General features: G+C 43.4%; 1 protein-coding gene and 1 non-coding gene across 3 annotated transcripts in view; one reads left to right on the top strand and one right to left on the bottom strand.

Annotated features, from left to right (window-relative positions):
* Positions 1-17,373, top strand: part of MLH1 (mutL homolog 1) — a 51,223-nt gene that overhangs the window by 22,658 nt on the left and 11,192 nt on the right. For both annotated transcript variants that reach the window (XM_019946881.2, XM_033864550.2), the window contains 2 exons: positions 2,061-2,437; positions 4,493-4,641. In XM_019946881.2, the coding sequence (XP_019802440.1) occupies positions 2,061-2,437; positions 4,493-4,641 (526 nt within the window). The remainder of the gene's footprint in view (positions 1-2,060; positions 2,438-4,492; positions 4,642-17,373) is intronic.
* On the bottom strand, positions 12,510-12,582 carry TRNAG-UCC (transfer RNA glycine (anticodon UCC)). Its single transcript has one exon. It is a non-coding gene; the product is annotated as a tRNA-Gly (tRNA).

Below are 17,373 nucleotides of genomic sequence, written 5' to 3'. Positions count from 1 at the left end.
AAAAAATATTTATTATGGCTGCATTGAGTCTTCGTTGCTGCACATGGGCTTTCTTTAGTTGCAGTGAGCGGGGGCTACTCTGTTGCAGCGCGCAGCCTTCTCATCGTGGTGGCTTCTCTTGTGGAGCACGGCCTCTAGGTGCGCAGGCTCAGTAGTTGTGGCATGCAGGCTCAGTAGTTGTGGCACACAGGCTCAGTAGTTGTGGCATGTGGGCTCAGTTGTGGCTTGCGGGCTCTAGAGCACAGGCTCAGTCGTTGTGGTGCACGGGCTTAGTTGCTCCGTGGCATGTGGGATCTTCCCGGACTAGGGCTCAAACCCGTGTCCCCTGCATTGGCAGGCAGATTCTTAACCACTGCGCCACCAGGGAAGCCCCTGCCATGTACTTTCTATCGAATCCCAGCAGGAGGCGTGTGATGGCTTGTTCTATCATCCTGGTGTTAGGATTTCTCAGCAGGCTTAGCTGGTGACAGCCTGATTCCTTCACCATGAAGTTCACTATTAGTGATTAGCTTAAAGGTTTCACCATTCATTGATGACCATTGCCTGCATCAGTTATTTCATTAGGATTGCAAGATTATGATTTTCTGATTTTATCATTTCTTCTTTATTAATAAACTATAATTTTCTGTACAGAATAATTTTCACTCATTTGTTAGAGCTAACAGGTTATCCTGAAATACAGTTCATACCAGAAAGTAAGGATAAATGCTGAGTTCTATGCCTTTGATGATCAATTTGCAGGGAAATGGGTTGGTGTCCTAGCAATGTCCAGTAACATTTAATGACTTTTTTCTGTCTCTCCCTCTCTCCCTCCCTCTTTCGCTTCTCCATTTTTCTCTCTTTCTCTTTTAGTATTTTGTCATAGTTGTTAACAAGCATCATAATTCAATCAGTTGTAGTCAAATTATTCCATCTTTGGCCAGCAGAAGCCCATTCAGGCTGGGGCTCTTGTCCTTTTGACCCAATTCCATGAGTTTTTGATAGTTTCCTTGTGTCTGGTGAGACAGGATGTTTGTAGGCTCACTCTGTACTTTCCCAGCCCATGCCCTGGAATTGGCCACTTTTCCAAGGAACTCTGGTTTATTTTAGTGGGGAATGGCATTTAGACACTATAATCTGGGATTGGGGGACCTCATTGCTACTGGGTGGTCATTGCTTTCAGGCCTTTCCAGTGGACAGACCTAGGAAATGTGTATATTTAAAAATAGTCAGTAGGAAGGTAGTTGCCAGAGCTAGAGGGGAGGGGAGAATGGGGAGTTACTGTTTAATGGGTAGAGAGTTTCCGTTTGGGAGGGTGGATGTTGGTGATGGTTGCACGACAGTGTGAATGTACTTAATGCCACAGGACTGTACACTTGAAAATGGTTAAATGATAAATTTTATGTGATGTATACTTTACCACAATAAAAAAAATCTCTTATGGCAGCAAAAAAATAAAAAGTAGACAAAAATATGAGAGTTTTACACTAGTATTTTTATATCAAACCAGTTTTTATTTTATTTTTTAAGGGTTATTTTGATAAATTTATTTTATTTTTGGCTGCATTGGGTCTTCATTGCTGCGTGCGGGCTTTCTCTAGTTGCGGTGAGTGGGGGCTATTCTTTGTTGCGGTGCGCAGGCTTCTCATTGCAGTGGCTTCTCTTGTTGTGGAGCATGGGCTCTAGGCACGCGGACTTCAGTAGTTGTGGCACGTGGGCTCAATACTTGTGGCTAATGGGCTCTAGAGCACAGGCTCAGTAGTTGCAGTGCATGGGCTTAGTTGCTCCGTTGCTTGTGGGATCTTCCCGGACCAGGACCCAAACCCGTGTCCCCTGCATTGGCAGGTGGATTCTTAACCACTCCGTCACCAGGAAAGCCCTCAAACCAGTTTTTAAATTATAAGGATTTAGCTGAATTTTTTATTTGTGTATTTTTAATTTCATACTTCAAATTTTGGTCAGAATTGCTTCTATAATAATTCTGTAATGATATACCTGGTTCTAGCTTTTACTCCATTTTGGGACCTGTGCTTCTGTCCTTCATACACTGACTTTTCCCACTGTCATCTTTTTTGACACAGACTTTACTACCAGGTCTTACTGGCCCCTCTGGGGAAGTGGTTAAATCCACAACAGGTGTGACCCTCTCATCTACTGCTGGAAGTGGCGACAAGGTGTATGCCCACCAGATGGTCCGCACAGATTGCCGGGAACAGAAACTCGATGCCTTCGTGCAGCCTGTGAGCAAAGCCCTATCCAGTCAGCCCCAGGCTGTTGTCGTAGAGGACAGGACAGCTGCTTCTAGTAGCGGGGCCAGGCAGCAGGATGAGGAAATGCTTGAACTCTCAGCTCCTGCTGAAGTGGCTGCCAAGAATCAGGGCTTGGAGGAGGATGCAGCAAAGAGGACTGCAGACTCGTCAGAGAAGAGAGGGCCCTCTTCCAGCCCTGAGAACCCCAGGTATGGCCTTGTGGGAAAGCACAGCTTGCCTCCTTCGTTATTATCATTATTATTTTAAACTATTTTAAAAAAATTATTTACTTTATTTTTGGCTGCATTGGGTCTTTGTTGCTGCGCGCAGGCTTTCTCTAGTTACTGTGAGCAGGGGCTACTCTTTGTTGCGGTGCGCGGGCTTCTTATTGCGGTGGCTTCTCTTGTTGTGGAGCACGGGCTCTAGGCATGCAGGCTTCAGTAGTTGTGGCACGCGGGCTCTAGAGCACAGGCTCAGTAGTTGAGGCGCATGGGCTTAGTTGCTCTGCGACATGTGGGATCTTCCCAGACCAGGGCTCGAACCCGTGTCCCCTGTGTTGGCAGGTGGATTCTTAACCACTGCGCCACCAGGGAAGTCCTCCTTCGTTCTTTAATGAAACTACCTTCTAACTTGGACTGTCACAAACCCCTTGCATCTTCTCTCCCTGATTTGCCCTCTCCCTCCAATGGGTTGGTGCTTTGGCCTGGTCTACTGTTGGCCTTTGACCATGGCTTTAGAGTCACCCATCACAGTGGCCTTTGAAATATCTTAAATGTCCGTGATTCCAAACATTATTTAAAAACACATCAGAAAAAAAGAAGATCTATCCTTTAATTTTAGTATTGAATTTTGATAAAGCCTCAACAGCAGAGGTGGCTGGAAAGGGGGGCCTAAAATATCTGGAGGATTCTTCCATCCTACTGCAAGCTGCTTTCACTCCTTTCAGAAGAACAGTTTCTCAGTTCAAATTATGAAACTCCCTGAAGTGCATGAGCTAGTGGTTAGAGAGAGGGGGCAGGAACAGCCGTACTAATGACTGTCAGTTAATTTTGAGCATCTTCAGTGTACACTCTGTGGGTGCTTCAAGGACGTCTCACTGACATCTGTAAGGTGGATGTTCCTTATTCAGTGTGTGCGGGTACTGACCCTGGAGCTCAGGGTGAAGTCCTTTGCCTGAGGCCGCACATCCCCCTGGTGTCTGACCACTGAAACCCTGGCTCTGATTGCCCAGTGGAACTTGGGTGAGTTTTTTAACTCTGGTTTGCTCACTTCCAAGTCAGTCTAGGGAGATGGCTTCTAAGGATTTGTTTTCAGAGAATAATAAAGGATGCTAACGTTCACTGAGCATCCACTGTGTGCCAGATACTTAATATGCATTATCTCAGTTAATGCTCTTAACAGCCCTGCTGGGAAGTGTGACATTTCTGTTTATCACTTGGGGACTTAATGCTGCGAGCCATTTACCACACAGCAGAGGAATCTTTCTGAACCAGGAACCAGGGTGTCTCACTCCTTGCTGAAAACCAGTGCTTCCCGCGGCACTTGGGGTGAAACCAGCCTGCCTGCCCCCAGCTCATCACTCTCCTCCCCTTCGTGGCGCTTTGGCCACGCTGCTCCAGTGCTGACCCGACCTCCCTGAGCTCTCACCCCTTTGCTTTTGCTGGTCCCTCGGTGCAGGAACTCTCCGGCTTCTTGTCGCCCAGGTCTCAACTCGGATGTCGCCTCTTACCAGAGACCTTCTTCGTCCATTTAATCTAAAGTTCTCTTGCTTCTCCTTCATTCTGTTACCTTGTTTTATTTTCCTCACAGTATTTGTTGCTACTTAAAATGATCTTTCTTCGGTTGCTGTTTGACTCTCCCACTAGAAAGGTAGCATGGTGAGGGCAGGCACTTTGTCATGGCTGTGTGAGGTTGGTACTATAACAGTGCCCGATGGACGGATGGATGGAGGGCTGAATGAATGAGATGTGGTGAGGTCAGCGCACTTGATCGAGACCCTGCATGTCTCCGGGCTGAGCCAGACTCCAAAGCCCTGCTGCCTGCAGTGGCCACTAATAAGGCTTGAGGGGTGTCAGGGAAGCAGCATCTGGGAGGACATCCTGATCTGGCTGGCCGCCTCCAGCACAGGGAGCCCTCCCCAGATGTGGAGATCTGGCACAGAGAAGCTGCTCCCTTCTCCAAAATGCAAGGCACAAAATTTGACTGGGTTTGAAACAGTTTTTTTAAGATAGTTATGAGCTGCCAGTTCCTCGTTTACTTTGCAGAAAGAGACATCGGGAAGGCTCTGATTTGGAAATGGTGGAGGATGCATCCCAAAAGGAAATGACAGCAGCTTGTACCCCCCGGAGAAGGATCATTAACCTTACCAGCATTCTGAGTCTCCAGGAAGAAATCAGTGAGCGGGGACATGAGAGTACGTAAGTGCTGAGGGCTGCCTGCGACTCCCAGGGCCAGAACTGCTAATGTGAAGGTTTGGGAAGTTCAGGAAGCGTTTGTGTTGGGACAGCCTCTGCAGTGTGCTGAACAAACCTCGCTTCCTTTAGTAACCCACAGCAGCAGCAGCTGAAAAATAATTTTCAACTGGGAGAGAAGGGAAAAGTAGTCTCTGGTTTTAGTTAGAATTAATTGGTACTCTCGTTAAACCAGAGGAGTCAGAGTAAAGTGGTCATTTAAATAATCTTCAGTTTGATTTCTGTCTTAGCTAAAAGCAGCACGGCCTGCCCTGGGTGTGCTGTTGCTGAAAGTGCACAGGCTCTGGGGGGCCCTAGTTTGTATCTGGGCACTACTGCTTCTGTTGTGTGACCTTAGACTCATGACCTAACTTTTCTGTGACTCAGTTTTTCCTCATCTGTAAAATGAGATTAATTTCACGCTTGAAGATTATTGTGCTGGTTAGAGAGAAAATGTAAGTAAAACACTTGGTACAGAGTAAGGAGTCAATAGATATTTTTATATCCTAAAGTGAAAAATCCCTCAGAAATAGCTTTCAGAACACCTGAGTATAAAACTCCATTTGAGTCCCCATTACTCCAAAACTAACTTTACGGTTTTAGTAATGGAAGGGACCTCGTCACCTCCCAGGGATGAACTGACACAGGGACTGAGGTGTGTGATAGTGACTTGGCCCTAATAGCAGTCCTGACCCCACTTGTTGAGTTACAGTCGTGCTCCAGGTGGAGCCATCATTGCTGGGCTCCACTGGGCGGCTCTGCACTTGAGCCTACACAGTTTAGCCCTGGCCTTGCCATTTTTCATCTATTACACATTTCTTTCTTTCTTTTTTTTTTTTTTTTATGGTACTTGGGCCTCTCACTGCTGTGGCCTCTCCTGTTGTGGAGCACAGGCTCTGGACGCGTAGGCTCAGCGGCCATGGCTCACGGGCCCAGCCGCTCCGCAGCATGTGGGATCCTCCCGGACCAGGGCACGAACCCATGCCTGCATCGGCAGGCGGACTCTCAACCACTGCGCCACCAGGGAAGCCCTACTACACATTTCTTGATTAAACAAGTTAACATTTTATAGCAGTGTTGAAAGTTATCTTAAAATATGACAACCTGGACTTCTAAAAGAAATGAGTGAGGAATCCCCTGTCAGTCCAGTGGTTAGGACTCTGCGCTTTCACTGCTGAGGGCCCAGGTTTGATCCCTGGTCAGGGACCTGAGATCCCACAAGCTGTGCGGCGTGGCCAAGGAGCAATTTAGTGCCTTTCCCACTGACTGTTAGCCTCCTAAACAGCTGCTCTGACTCAGAGGCCCCTTACATCTCTCTCAGTTACTGCTTGTTTGAATGAATGCAGGAAGGCCTCAATTTGCCTTTCCTTGCCCGTTCTTTCTTTTCTTCGCACTCTGGGCCTTTGTGTGTCTGCATGTGGGGAAAGGCATAGGGGGCCTGTTCCCTTGGAAGGCTATATGCTTCCTGTGACTAAGGCCTTGCAACTTGCAGATGGCGCTGCCAGTTGGCTTCTGATTTCTGTTTCCGTTAAGATTTTCTCCCATTGCTCTTTCCCTCTGTTATTGGCCTTCAAGCTGGGAGCTTTTAAAACCATTTTAAATAATTAAGAGGAGGTTGGGCCATGACTTGATTTATTTAGCAGCCTTCCTCACAGTTGCTTAATTGACAGACTCCCTCAGATTTGGAATTTACTGAGTTTTCTTTAAGGATTTGTATTCCTTATGCAAAGCAGGCTATTTAAAGTTATAATTTCAATAAATTTCTGAATAGTTGCAAACTGTTTTCAGTGCAGTACAAAGCTAACCTGCACCAGGTTTGGTCAGGTTTGGAGTTCATTGATGAAGTGCTGATGAATCTAAATGTTCTGAAATTGTATGTTCATGAGTGTTACCTCATTTAATTCTAGAATAGTCTTGTGAGGGAGGCAGAGCAGATGCTGTTATCTCTGTTTTAAAGATAAGGAAATGGAAGATGGAGAGGACAGATTAGTTGGAACATCCCTACAAGGCAAAACTGGCCTGGGTGCCTGCCCTGTGGAGGGTGGGTCGTTACTGGTGTGGCTTGCATCAGAGATGCTAGCCCAGTATTTAGGTGCAAAACTAGATCAGCTGCTCTAGATCACATGTTGGGATGAGCACAGCATGTGATCCCTGATCCCTCAGACTTGAGGCTATTTTCAGACATGCAGGGTAGGGTCTACAGAGGGAGTCCCAGTCCTGGTGTGGGGAGTGGGGTGAACACTTTGGAGCCAGGAGGACTCTGCTGAAGCCCCTGCCAGCTACACCATTCCGTAGCCACTCAGAAGTCTGTTCACCTTTGTGGGGCCTTTCCCTGCTCTGTGAAATGGTGTTCCTGCTACAGCCCTTACCGGGCTGTTGTGGTGAACACCTGAGACGCCATGTGCAAAGGTGGGGGTGGGGGTGGGGTGCCGCTGCCTCGGGCCCTGCTCACTGCGTCTGTTGATGCGGCCCCAGGCCGGGGTGCTGCTTGTCTCTGAGTTGAATGCCTATGGGGATTTCTCTGAAGCTCAGATCTGGGGAGGCAGGCCAGAGCCTGGCTGTGCCCCCACAGAGCTGTGACCCTGGCCCAGGAAGGAAGTAAGATGCTTTCCTTTAACGATGTTCTTAGTTGCACTTATTTGTGTGATTATTTCATCGCGGTACCTGGCAGAGTGCCTGGCTCGGGGACTCAGGAGATCTTTGCTGAAGGAGGGATTGGGAGGAGCTGCCTCAGAGGGGAAGCCCTGGAATCTATTTTTGAGGGACGTCAGAGTTGAATGCTCCATCAGACAACTCTGGAGTCTTTGGATTTACCCAGTCCTCCTGGGTACACTTTCGAGCAACCAACGAGGATAATTTCTGGCCTGGTATCCCGTCACGTGTTCCATGGAATTAGGCTTATCCTGGATTAATAATGACTAAGTTACTTATTGCCAGTCACATAATTTTGATCTGTTAAGGAGGATGAGGAATGTCATAAGTTACTTGCTATCGCTTGAATCTGAAAATGTGCTTAGCCTTTCATCCACAACTTTATTTTCTTGACGTTTGGTGAACAGTCCTGGGTTTAAGTGTACACACTCTTCTATGGTTTGTCACCATGTAACAGCTTCTTTTTGTTCAAGAAGTCAGTTCAGGGGGCTTCCCTGGTGGCACATTGGTTCAGAATCCGCCTGCCAATTCAGGGGACACAGGTTTGAGCCCTGGTCCAGGAAGATCCCACATGCCGCGGAGCAACTAAGCCCGTGCGCACAACTACTGAGCGCGTGCTCTAGAGCCTGTGCGCTGCAACTACTGAAGCCCCCGTGCCACAACTACTGAAGCCCGCACGCCTAGAGCCTGTGCTCTGCAACAAGAGAAGCCACTGCGATGAGAAGCCCATGCACCGCAACGAAGAGTAGCCCCCGCTCACTGCAACTAGAGAAAGCCCATGTGCAGCAACGAAGACCCAACGCAGCCAAAAATAAATGATAATTAATAAAAATAAATATTAAAAAAATTTTACCCCCCGCCCCCAGAAGTCAGTTCAGCAGACATTGCACCGTGCTGAGCCCTGAGGCAGAAAATGCATTGAATGCACTCAAACCCCTGTCTTAAAGGAGTCTACGCTGTTGGGGGGCGGGTGTTTGGTAAATCGCCGGCTGTGACATAAGGTAGAATGAGGGACGTTCTGGAACAGAGACAGAGGCCGTGTCACCAGGGTGACAGGGTGACATCTGCCTGGAAGGGCTGCTTGATCAGCTCAGGCAGCAGCCAGAGGCCCTGGCGCCCGGGGGCTGCCAGGAAGCAAGTTCCACATGTGACCCTTAGGAACCAGAGGACAGCTCACCCTTCCTTCAGGTGGCTTTACTTGCTTCTCAGAGAACGTGCTGAGACCCTAGGCTGCCGTTGTGAACTCGGATGTGTGGTTTGGCTTTGAAGCACAGAGCATTTGGTCCTATTTTGCTGCTGGCAGAATGGTAGGGAAACGCCCGCAGACCTCCAGTGCTGTGGGCGTAACTAGGAGAGGAATAAAGCACAGGTTCTAGAGGTCCTGATAGGAGGCCGGAATGGGTGCAAGCAGCCTCATGGAGCCCAGGGAGGAGAAGCCCTGCCTGTCCTCCCTGTCGACCTCCTGCCTGGCTTGAGCCCCCTGCAGGGAGCCAACGCCCCCCTCGCGGCCCCCTGCCCAGGCTGGGCCTTTGGTGGCTTGTGGATGCGTCAGAGCATTGATGAAAAGTCTGTATGGAAAAATCTCTGACCCTTTTTTAGTGAATTACACTGCTTCTCTTTCCTCCAGTGCCTCATTATTCAGGATTATTTGATGTTCTCCAGCTTTTAAAATAATCATTTTCCACCTACGCAGAACATCCTGTAGAGACATTGAGTTTCCAGTGGGAACAGAGGGGAACACTTATTCTAAAAATGAGGAAAATAAGCCTCTTTCTGCGGGGGGAGCAGAGAGTGTTGCAGAACTTATGTAACAATGTGAGAACTCATGTGTGGTGTCCAAGCTTAAAAAAAAAGTACAGTAAAAATGTGATGTACAGGCTTATGGCTGTCCCCAGACCCTTGCCGTGCTGTCTCCACCCCCTTCCCTGTCCCCCTTTGTGGTGGTATGTTTACTTCTTCCATTAAATATATATATATGTATACATACACACACACACACTCAGATAAATTAGTAGATGCAAAATCATGCTTATGAAACATAAGTAGGATCTACAGGAGAAAACAAATGAACGCTAACTTAAAGGAACAGCTCGTTGCCATCACCTGTGCAGCCCTGTGTGCTCTTTCCCTGTCCAGCCCCTTCCCTCCTCCCTTAGGGTAACTGTGACCCTACATTTTGTGATTATTATTTCCTTTCTTTTATTATAGTTTTACCACCCATATTTGTAGCCCTACAAAATTTATTGTTTACTTGTACAAATTTTAAACTTTGTATAAAGGGAATTATATTGTTTTTCTGCAGTGTATATAAGTGTACACATATTCCTAAAATTCATCCATCTTGCTACGTTCTGGTTTACTTTTTCTGCTTGTAATAGATTCCACTTCCTGACTTTGCCACATGTTTAGTCATTCATTCTGCTATGGAAGGACATGTGGAGGACTCCAGGGGTGTCACCCCTGCCTCTCAGCCCGCAGCCCCTTTCCTGGACCTGAGCAGATCAGGAGCTTGGTACACTGGCCGGGAAGCTCTGTGCAGAGTAGACACACACTTAGAGTTACTGCTGGCTTGTAAAGTGACAGCTTGTTTTCCAAACGGGTCGCTAAGTGTGTGGTCCCACCAGCAGTGTGAAGAGTTGCTTTGCTCCACTGTTTCTCCGGTATTTGATATTGTCAGACGTTTTACCAGTTTGGTGTTAGTGAAAAGGTGTCTAATGGTGGTTTTCATTCGTGTTTCCCTGATCACTGATAAAGCTGAGTCGGTGTATTTCCTCTTAAGTGCCTGTTCTAGTTTTCTGCTCATGTTTCTGTTGGGTGCTTGGTCTTTTCTAACTGATTTTAGAAGTTCTTTATATGTTTATTCTAGACAGTAATCAGTTACGTGAAAATATCTTCCCTCAGTTTGGGGCTCATGTGGTATTTTTTTATGAATGCTCCCCCCCATATATATTTTTTAAACTTTTTAATATTATTTTTTAACATTTTATTTTATATTGGAGTATAGTTGATTAACAATGTTATGTTAGTTTCAGGTATACAGCAAAGTGATTCAGTTATATATATCTATCTAAAGAATAGATATATTTATCTAGTCTTTTTCAAAATTTTTTCCCATTTAGGTTATTACAGAGTATTCAGCAGAGTTCCCTGTGCTATACAGTAGGTCCTTATTAGTTATTTATTTTAAATATAGCAGTGTGGGCATGTCAATCCCAAACTCCCAGTCTATCCCTCCCTGCCAAGTTTGTTCTCTAAGCCTGTGAGTCTGTTTCTATTTTGTAAATAAGTTCATTTTTATCATGTTTTTTAGATTCTGTATATAAGTGATATGATATTTGTTTTTCTCTAACTTCCTTCACTTAGTATGATAATCTCTAGTTGCATCCATGTTGCTGCAAATGGCATTATTTCATTCTTTATAATGGCTGAGTAATATTCCTCTGTATGTATGTGCCACATCTTCTTTATGCATTCATCTCTCAATGGACATTTAGGTTGCTTGCATGTTTTGACTATTGTGAATAGTGATGCTATAAACATTGGGGTGCATGTATCCTTTTGAACTATGTTTTTTTCCAGATATATGCCCAGGAGTAGGATAGCTAGATCATATGGTAGCTCTGTTTTTGGTTTCTTAACGAATCTCCATACTGTTCTCCATAGTGGCTGTACCAATTTACATTCCCACCAGCAGTATAGGAGGGTTCCTTTTTCTCCACACCCTCTCCAGCATTTGGTATTTGTAGACTTTTTGATGATGGCTATTCTGACTGGTGTGAGGTGATATCTCATTGTAGTTTTGATTTGCATTTCTTTAATAATTAGTGATGTTGAGCATCTTTTCATGTGCCTGTTGCCCATCTGTATGTCTTCTTTGAAGAAATGTCTATTTTGGTCTTCTGCCCATTTTTTGATTGGGTTGTTTGTGTTTTTTTTGATATTGAGCCGCATGAGCTGTTTGTAAACTTTGGAGATTAATCCCTTGTCAGTCGCATTGTTTGCAGATATTTTCTCCCATTCTGTGGGTTGTCTTCTCGTTTTGTTTATAGTTTTCTTTGCTGTGTAAAAGCCTTTGAGTTTATTTTTGTTTTTATTTACATTATTCTAGAAGATGTATCAAAAACGATATCGCTGTGATTTATGTCAGAGTGTTCTGCCTATGTTTTCCTTTAAGAGTTTTATAGTATCTGGTCTTACTCAAAATGGGTTAAAGACCTAAATATATGTCTTCTTTGGCGAAATGTCTATTTAGGTTTTCTGCCCCCTTTTTTTTTTCGGTATGCAGGCCTCTCACTGTTGTGGCCTCTCCCGTTGCAGAGCACAGGCTCCAGACGCGCAGGCTCAGCGGCCATGGCTCACGGGCCCAGCCACTCTGTGGCATGTGGGATCCTCCCGGACTGGGGCACGAACCTGTGTCCCCTGCATTGGCAGGCGGACTCTCAACCACTGCGCCACCAGGGAAGCCCTTCTGCCCATTTTTTGATTGGGTTGTTTAGTTTTTTTGTTATTGAACTGTATGAGCTGTTTGTATATTTTGGATACTAGGCCTATTGGTTGCATTGTTTGCAAATATTTTCTCCCTGTTTGTAGCTTACCTTTCTTCTGTTTATGGTTTCCTTTGCTGTGCAAAAACTTCTAAGTTTGATTAGGTCCCATTTGTTTATTTTTGTTTTTATCTCTATTGCCTTGGGACACTGACCTAAGAAAACATTGGTACAATTTATGTCAGAGTGTTTTGACTTTGAGCTCTTCTAGGAGTTTTATGGTGTCATGTCTTAATGTTTAAGCCTTTAAGCCATTTTGAGTTTATTTTTGTGTATGGTGAGAGGGAGTGTTCTAACTTCATCGATTTACATGCAGCTGTCCAGTTTTCCCAGCATCACTTGCTGAAGAGACTGTCTTTTCCCCATAGTATATGCTTGCTTTTTTTGTCAAAGATTAATTGGCCATAGGTGTATGGGTTTATTTCTGGGCTCTCTATTCTGATCCATTGATCCATATGTCTGTTTTTGTCCCAATACCACGCTGTTTTTTTTTGTTGCTGTTGTTCTGTGTTTATTTATTTATTTATTTATTTGGCTGCACTGGGTGTTCGTTGCAGCATGTGGGATCTTCATTGCGACATGTGGGATCTTTAGTTGTGGCATGTGGGCTCTTGGTTGCGGCATGCAGGATCTAATTCCCTGACCAGGGATCGAACCTGGGCCCCCTGCATTGGAAGTGCAGAGTCTTAACCACTGGACCACCAGGGAAGTCCCATACCACGCTCTTTTGATTCCTGTCACTTTGTAGTATGTCTGAAGTCTGGGAGGGCATGGCTCCTGCTTTGTTCTTTTTCTTCAGGATTGCTTTGGCAATTCTGGGTCTTTTATGGTTCCATATGAATTTTACGATTTTTTTTTTAGTTCTGTGAAAAATATGGGTAATTTGATAGGGATTGCATTAAATTTGTAGATTGTTGTGGGAAGTATGGCTATTTTAACAATATTAATTCTTCCAATCCAAGAGCATGGGATATGTTTCCACTTCTTTGAATCTTCAGTTTCCTTTATTAATGTTTTATAGTTCTCAGTGTATAGGTTTTTCACCTCCTTGGTCAGGTTTATTCCTAAATATTTTATTTTGGGGGGTGCGATTTTGAAAGGTATTGTTTTTTTACATTCTCTTTCTGATATTTCATTGTTAGTGTAAAGAAATGCAACCAATTTCTGTGTGTTAATCTTGTATCCTGCTACCTTGTTGAATTCATTTATCAGTTTTAGTAGTTTTTGTGTGGAGTCTTTAGGGTTTTCTGTATATAGAATCATGTTATCTGCATATAATGACAATTTTACCTCTTCCCTTCCAATTTGGATACCTTTTATTTCTTTTTCTTATCTGATTGCAGTGACTAGGTCTTGCAATAGTATGTTGAATAGAAGAGGCGAGAGTGGGCATCCTTGTCTTTTTCCAGATTTTAGTGGGAAGGCTTTCAGCTTTTCACTGTTTTTAGTATTATATGGGCTGTGGATTTGTCATAAATAGCTTTTATTATGTTGAGATATGTTTCCTCTATGCCCACTTTTGTAAGAGTTTTTTTTTATCATGAATGGATGTAGAATTTTGTCAAATGCTTTCTTTGCATCTATTGAAATGATCATGTGGTTTTTGTCTTTTCTTTTGTTTCTGTGGTGTATCACATTGATTGATTTGCAAATGTTGAACCATTCTTGTGAACTTGGGATGAATCCCACTTGACTGTGGTGTATGATCTTTTTTATGTGTTGTTGGATTTGGTTTGCTAATATTTTTTTGAGAACTTTAACATCTATATTCATCAAAGATATTGGCCTCTAATTTTCTTTTTTGGTGGTGTCTTTGGTTTTAGTGTCATGGGTGATGGTGGCTTCATAAGAATGTCTTTGGGAGTGTTCTCATCAATGTTTTGGAAGAGTTTGAGAAGGATCAGTATAAATTCTTCTTTGTAGGTTTGGTAGAATTTGCCTGTGAAGCCATCTGGTCGTGGACTTTCATTAGTAGTGATTGGTCTGTTCAAATTATTTGTTTCTTCTTGATTCAGTTTTGGTGGGCTGTATGTTTCTAGAAACTTGTCTATTTCTTCTAGGTTGTTGAATTTGTTGGCATGTTCATAGTATTCCCTTATGGTTTTTTGTACTTCTGTGGTGTTGGTTGTTATGTCTCCTTTTTCATTTCTTATCTTGTTTATTTGGGTTCTCTCTCTTTTCTTCTTGGTGAGCCTGGCCAGAGGTTTGTCGATATTGTTTAACCTTTTAAAGAACCAGCTCTTGGTTTATTGATTTTTTTCTATTTTTTTTTAATCTCTATTTTATTTATTTCCTCTCTGATCTTGAGTATTTCTTTCCTTCTGCTGACTAGGTTTTGTTCTTCTTTTTCTAATTCTTTTAAGTGGCATATTATGTTGTTTGAGATTTTTCTTGTTTTTTGAGGAAGGTCTATATGGCTGTGAACTTCCCTCTAAGAAAGGGTTTTGCTGCATCCCATAGATTTTGTATGGTTGTATTTTTATTGTCATTCATATCAAGGTATTTTTAAATTTTCTTTGATTTCATTATTGACCTGCTGGGTTTTTTTAGTAGCATGTTGTTTAGTCTCCATGTAATTGTTTTTTTTTTTCTCTCACTGTTGTGGCCTCTCCCGTTGCGGAGCACAGGCTCCGGACGCACAGCCTCAGTGGCCATAGCCACTCACAGGCCTAGACGCTCCACGGCATGTGGGATCTTCCTGGACTGGGGCACGAACCCGTGTCCCCTGCATCGGCAGGTGAACTCTCAACCACTGTGCCACCAGGGAAGCCCTACATGTAATCATTTTTTCCACATATTTCTGTGGTTGATTTCTAGTTTCATGCTGTTGTGGTCAGAAAAGATGCTCGAGACAATTTCTATATCCTTAAATTTGTTGAGGCTTGTTTTGTGCCCTAGTATGTGGTCAATCCTAGAAAATGTTCCATATGCACTTGGAAAGAATTTCTTTTTTTTTGGGTGTAATGTCCTGAAAATATCAATTAAGTCTAATTAACTGTTCTATTGTATTATTTAGGATCTCTGTTGCCTCACTGATCTTCTATCCAGAATATCTGTCCATTGATGTGAGTGGGACGTTAAAGTTTCCTACTGTTATTGTTTTTTTGTCAATTTCTCCCTTTATGTCTTTTAGTATTTATCTTATGTATTTGGGTGCTCCTGTATTAGTTGCATATATGTTGACCTGTATTAGGTGCATATATGAATGTAATAATCCTCTTCGTGTATTAATTCTTTTATTATTACATAGTGTCCTTAGATTTTTCTTCGTGGCTTTTGTTTTAAAGTCTATCTTGTCTGATATGAATATTACAACCCCTGCTTTCTTTTCATTTCAGTTTGCATGAAATACTTATTTACATCTCCTCACTTTCAATCTATGTGTGTCCTTTCCTCTAAAGTGGGTCTTTTGTAGGCAGCATATTATAGGCTCTTGCTTTTTTATCCAATCTCCCACTCTGTCTTTTGATTGGAGTGTTTAGTCCATTGACATTTAAGGTAATTATTGATAGATATGTATTTATTGCCATTTTAAACTTTGTTTTCCCTTTGATTTTATATTTCTTCTTTGTCCCTTTTTTGTTTTTCCTTTTGTGGTTTGATGATTTTCTTTTGTATTATGCTTATGTTCTCTTCTTTTTGGTTTTTGTGAATCTATTGTATGTTTTTGATTTGTGGTTACCATTTTTCAAGTATATTAACCCCTTCCTATATCTACTTGTCTTAGACTGGTAGTCATTTAGGCTCAAACACATTCTAGGGAATGAAAAAAAAAATCTACATTTTCTTACTTTTCTCCTCCACATTTTATGATTTTGATCTCCTTATTTACATCTTCATGTTCATCCTTTTGCTGTTTCATTGTGGTTATTATTAGTTTCACAGAATTTTTTTTTTTTAATCTGTGTACTGGCTTATTTAGGTGACTTGCTTTCTGATGGTGATTTTCTCTTTCCTATGGATTCTTTTCTATTTAGAGAAAACCTTTCAATATTTCTTTTAGGATAGGTTTAGTATTGCTGTATTCTTTTAGTTTTTGCTTGTCTGAGAAATTCTTTATCCCTCCTTCTATTCTAAATGATAATCTTGCTGGGTAGAGTATCCTAGGTTGCAGATGTTTCCCTTTTAGGACTTTGGATGTATCTTTCCACTCCCTTCTGTCCTGCAGTGTTTCTGTAGAGAAATCAGCTGATAGCCTTATGGGGGTTCCCTTGCCTCCTTTGTTTTTCTCTTGCTGCCTTTAGAATCCTCTCTTTAACTTTTGCCATTTTTATTATAATATGTCTTGGTGTAGGTCTGTTTGGGTTTACCTTGTTTGGTATCCTCTGTGCTTCCTGTACCTGGATATCTGTTTCCTTCTTTAGGTTTGGGAAGTTTTCAGCCATAATTTCTTCAAATACATTTTTGATCCCCTTTTCTCTTTCTTCCCCTTCTGGAATCCTTATTACGCATACATTGGCACAATTTATATTATCCCATAGGTCTCTTATGTTGCTTTCTTTTTTTTTTTTTTTTTTCATTTGGCTTTCTGTCTGCTGTTCTGATTGGGTCATTTCCATTATTCTATCTTCCTGGTTACTTATTCATTCTTCTGCATTATTTATTCTGCTATTCATTGTCTTTGGTTCAGTTTTCATCTCAGCAAATGAGTTTTCTAATTTTTCTTGGTTCCTCTTTATAGCTTCTAGTTCCTTTTTACAGTACTCTGCATTTCTGTCAATAGCCTTTCTAAATTCCTTCAGTATTTTCATTATCTCCTTTTTGAACTCAGTGTCTCTTAGACTGAAGAGGTCTGTTTCATTGTTTGTTATTTCAGGGGAATTCTCTTGGTTTTTTAATTGGGAGTGGTTCCTCTGCTTCTTCATTTTACTTATAGTTCTCTTGCTCTATGAGTTTAGGAGAAACAATTATCTGCTGTGGTCTTGGAGGGCTATTTATATGTGGAAGCCTCCCTGTGTAGCTTGTGTGGGTTTAAGAGTTTTTGGTGTGAGGGCTGTTTTTAGTCTGGATGTCTGCTACCTCTTTCCTTAGTGTGTGCTGGCTGTTACCTCTTGATAGTGGATGTGCAGATATTGTGGCTGGTGCCTGGTCGTGGAGTTCTCAGTGGCAGTGGCAGCTCACGTGTGCCCCCAGAGCGCATGATTAGAATGGAGGTGGCTCGGGACTGCTCCTGGAGTCTAGGAGGGCAAGGTGCGCAGCTCGAGACTGCTCCTGAAGTCCCGGGAACAGCAGCGACTCGTGACTGCTCCTGGAGCTCCTGTAGGCAGTGTCTTGCTGCCTTAGAGCTCTCGCGGGTAGAAAGGCTGTAGTGGTGGTTCCCGCCCCTCCCCTCACGCACTACTGACACAATGGCACCTGGCCTCTAAGGCAGCCCAGGCTTCCTCTGCATACACCATCAGGTGTGGTTGCACCAGGCTCCAGCCCCTTCAGGCTGTTTCCGTGCAGTCCATCCCAGTCCTCTCTCTGGGTCTGATCTCTGAAGCTCAAGCTTCCGCACCC

The sequence above is a fragment of the Tursiops truncatus genome, chromosome 10 (genome assembly GCF_011762595.2).
Source record: "Tursiops truncatus isolate mTurTru1 chromosome 10, mTurTru1.mat.Y, whole genome shotgun sequence".
Lineage (NCBI taxonomy): Eukaryota > Metazoa > Chordata > Mammalia > Artiodactyla > Delphinidae > Tursiops > Tursiops truncatus.
This window is presented reverse-complemented; position numbering and strand designations above follow the sequence as displayed.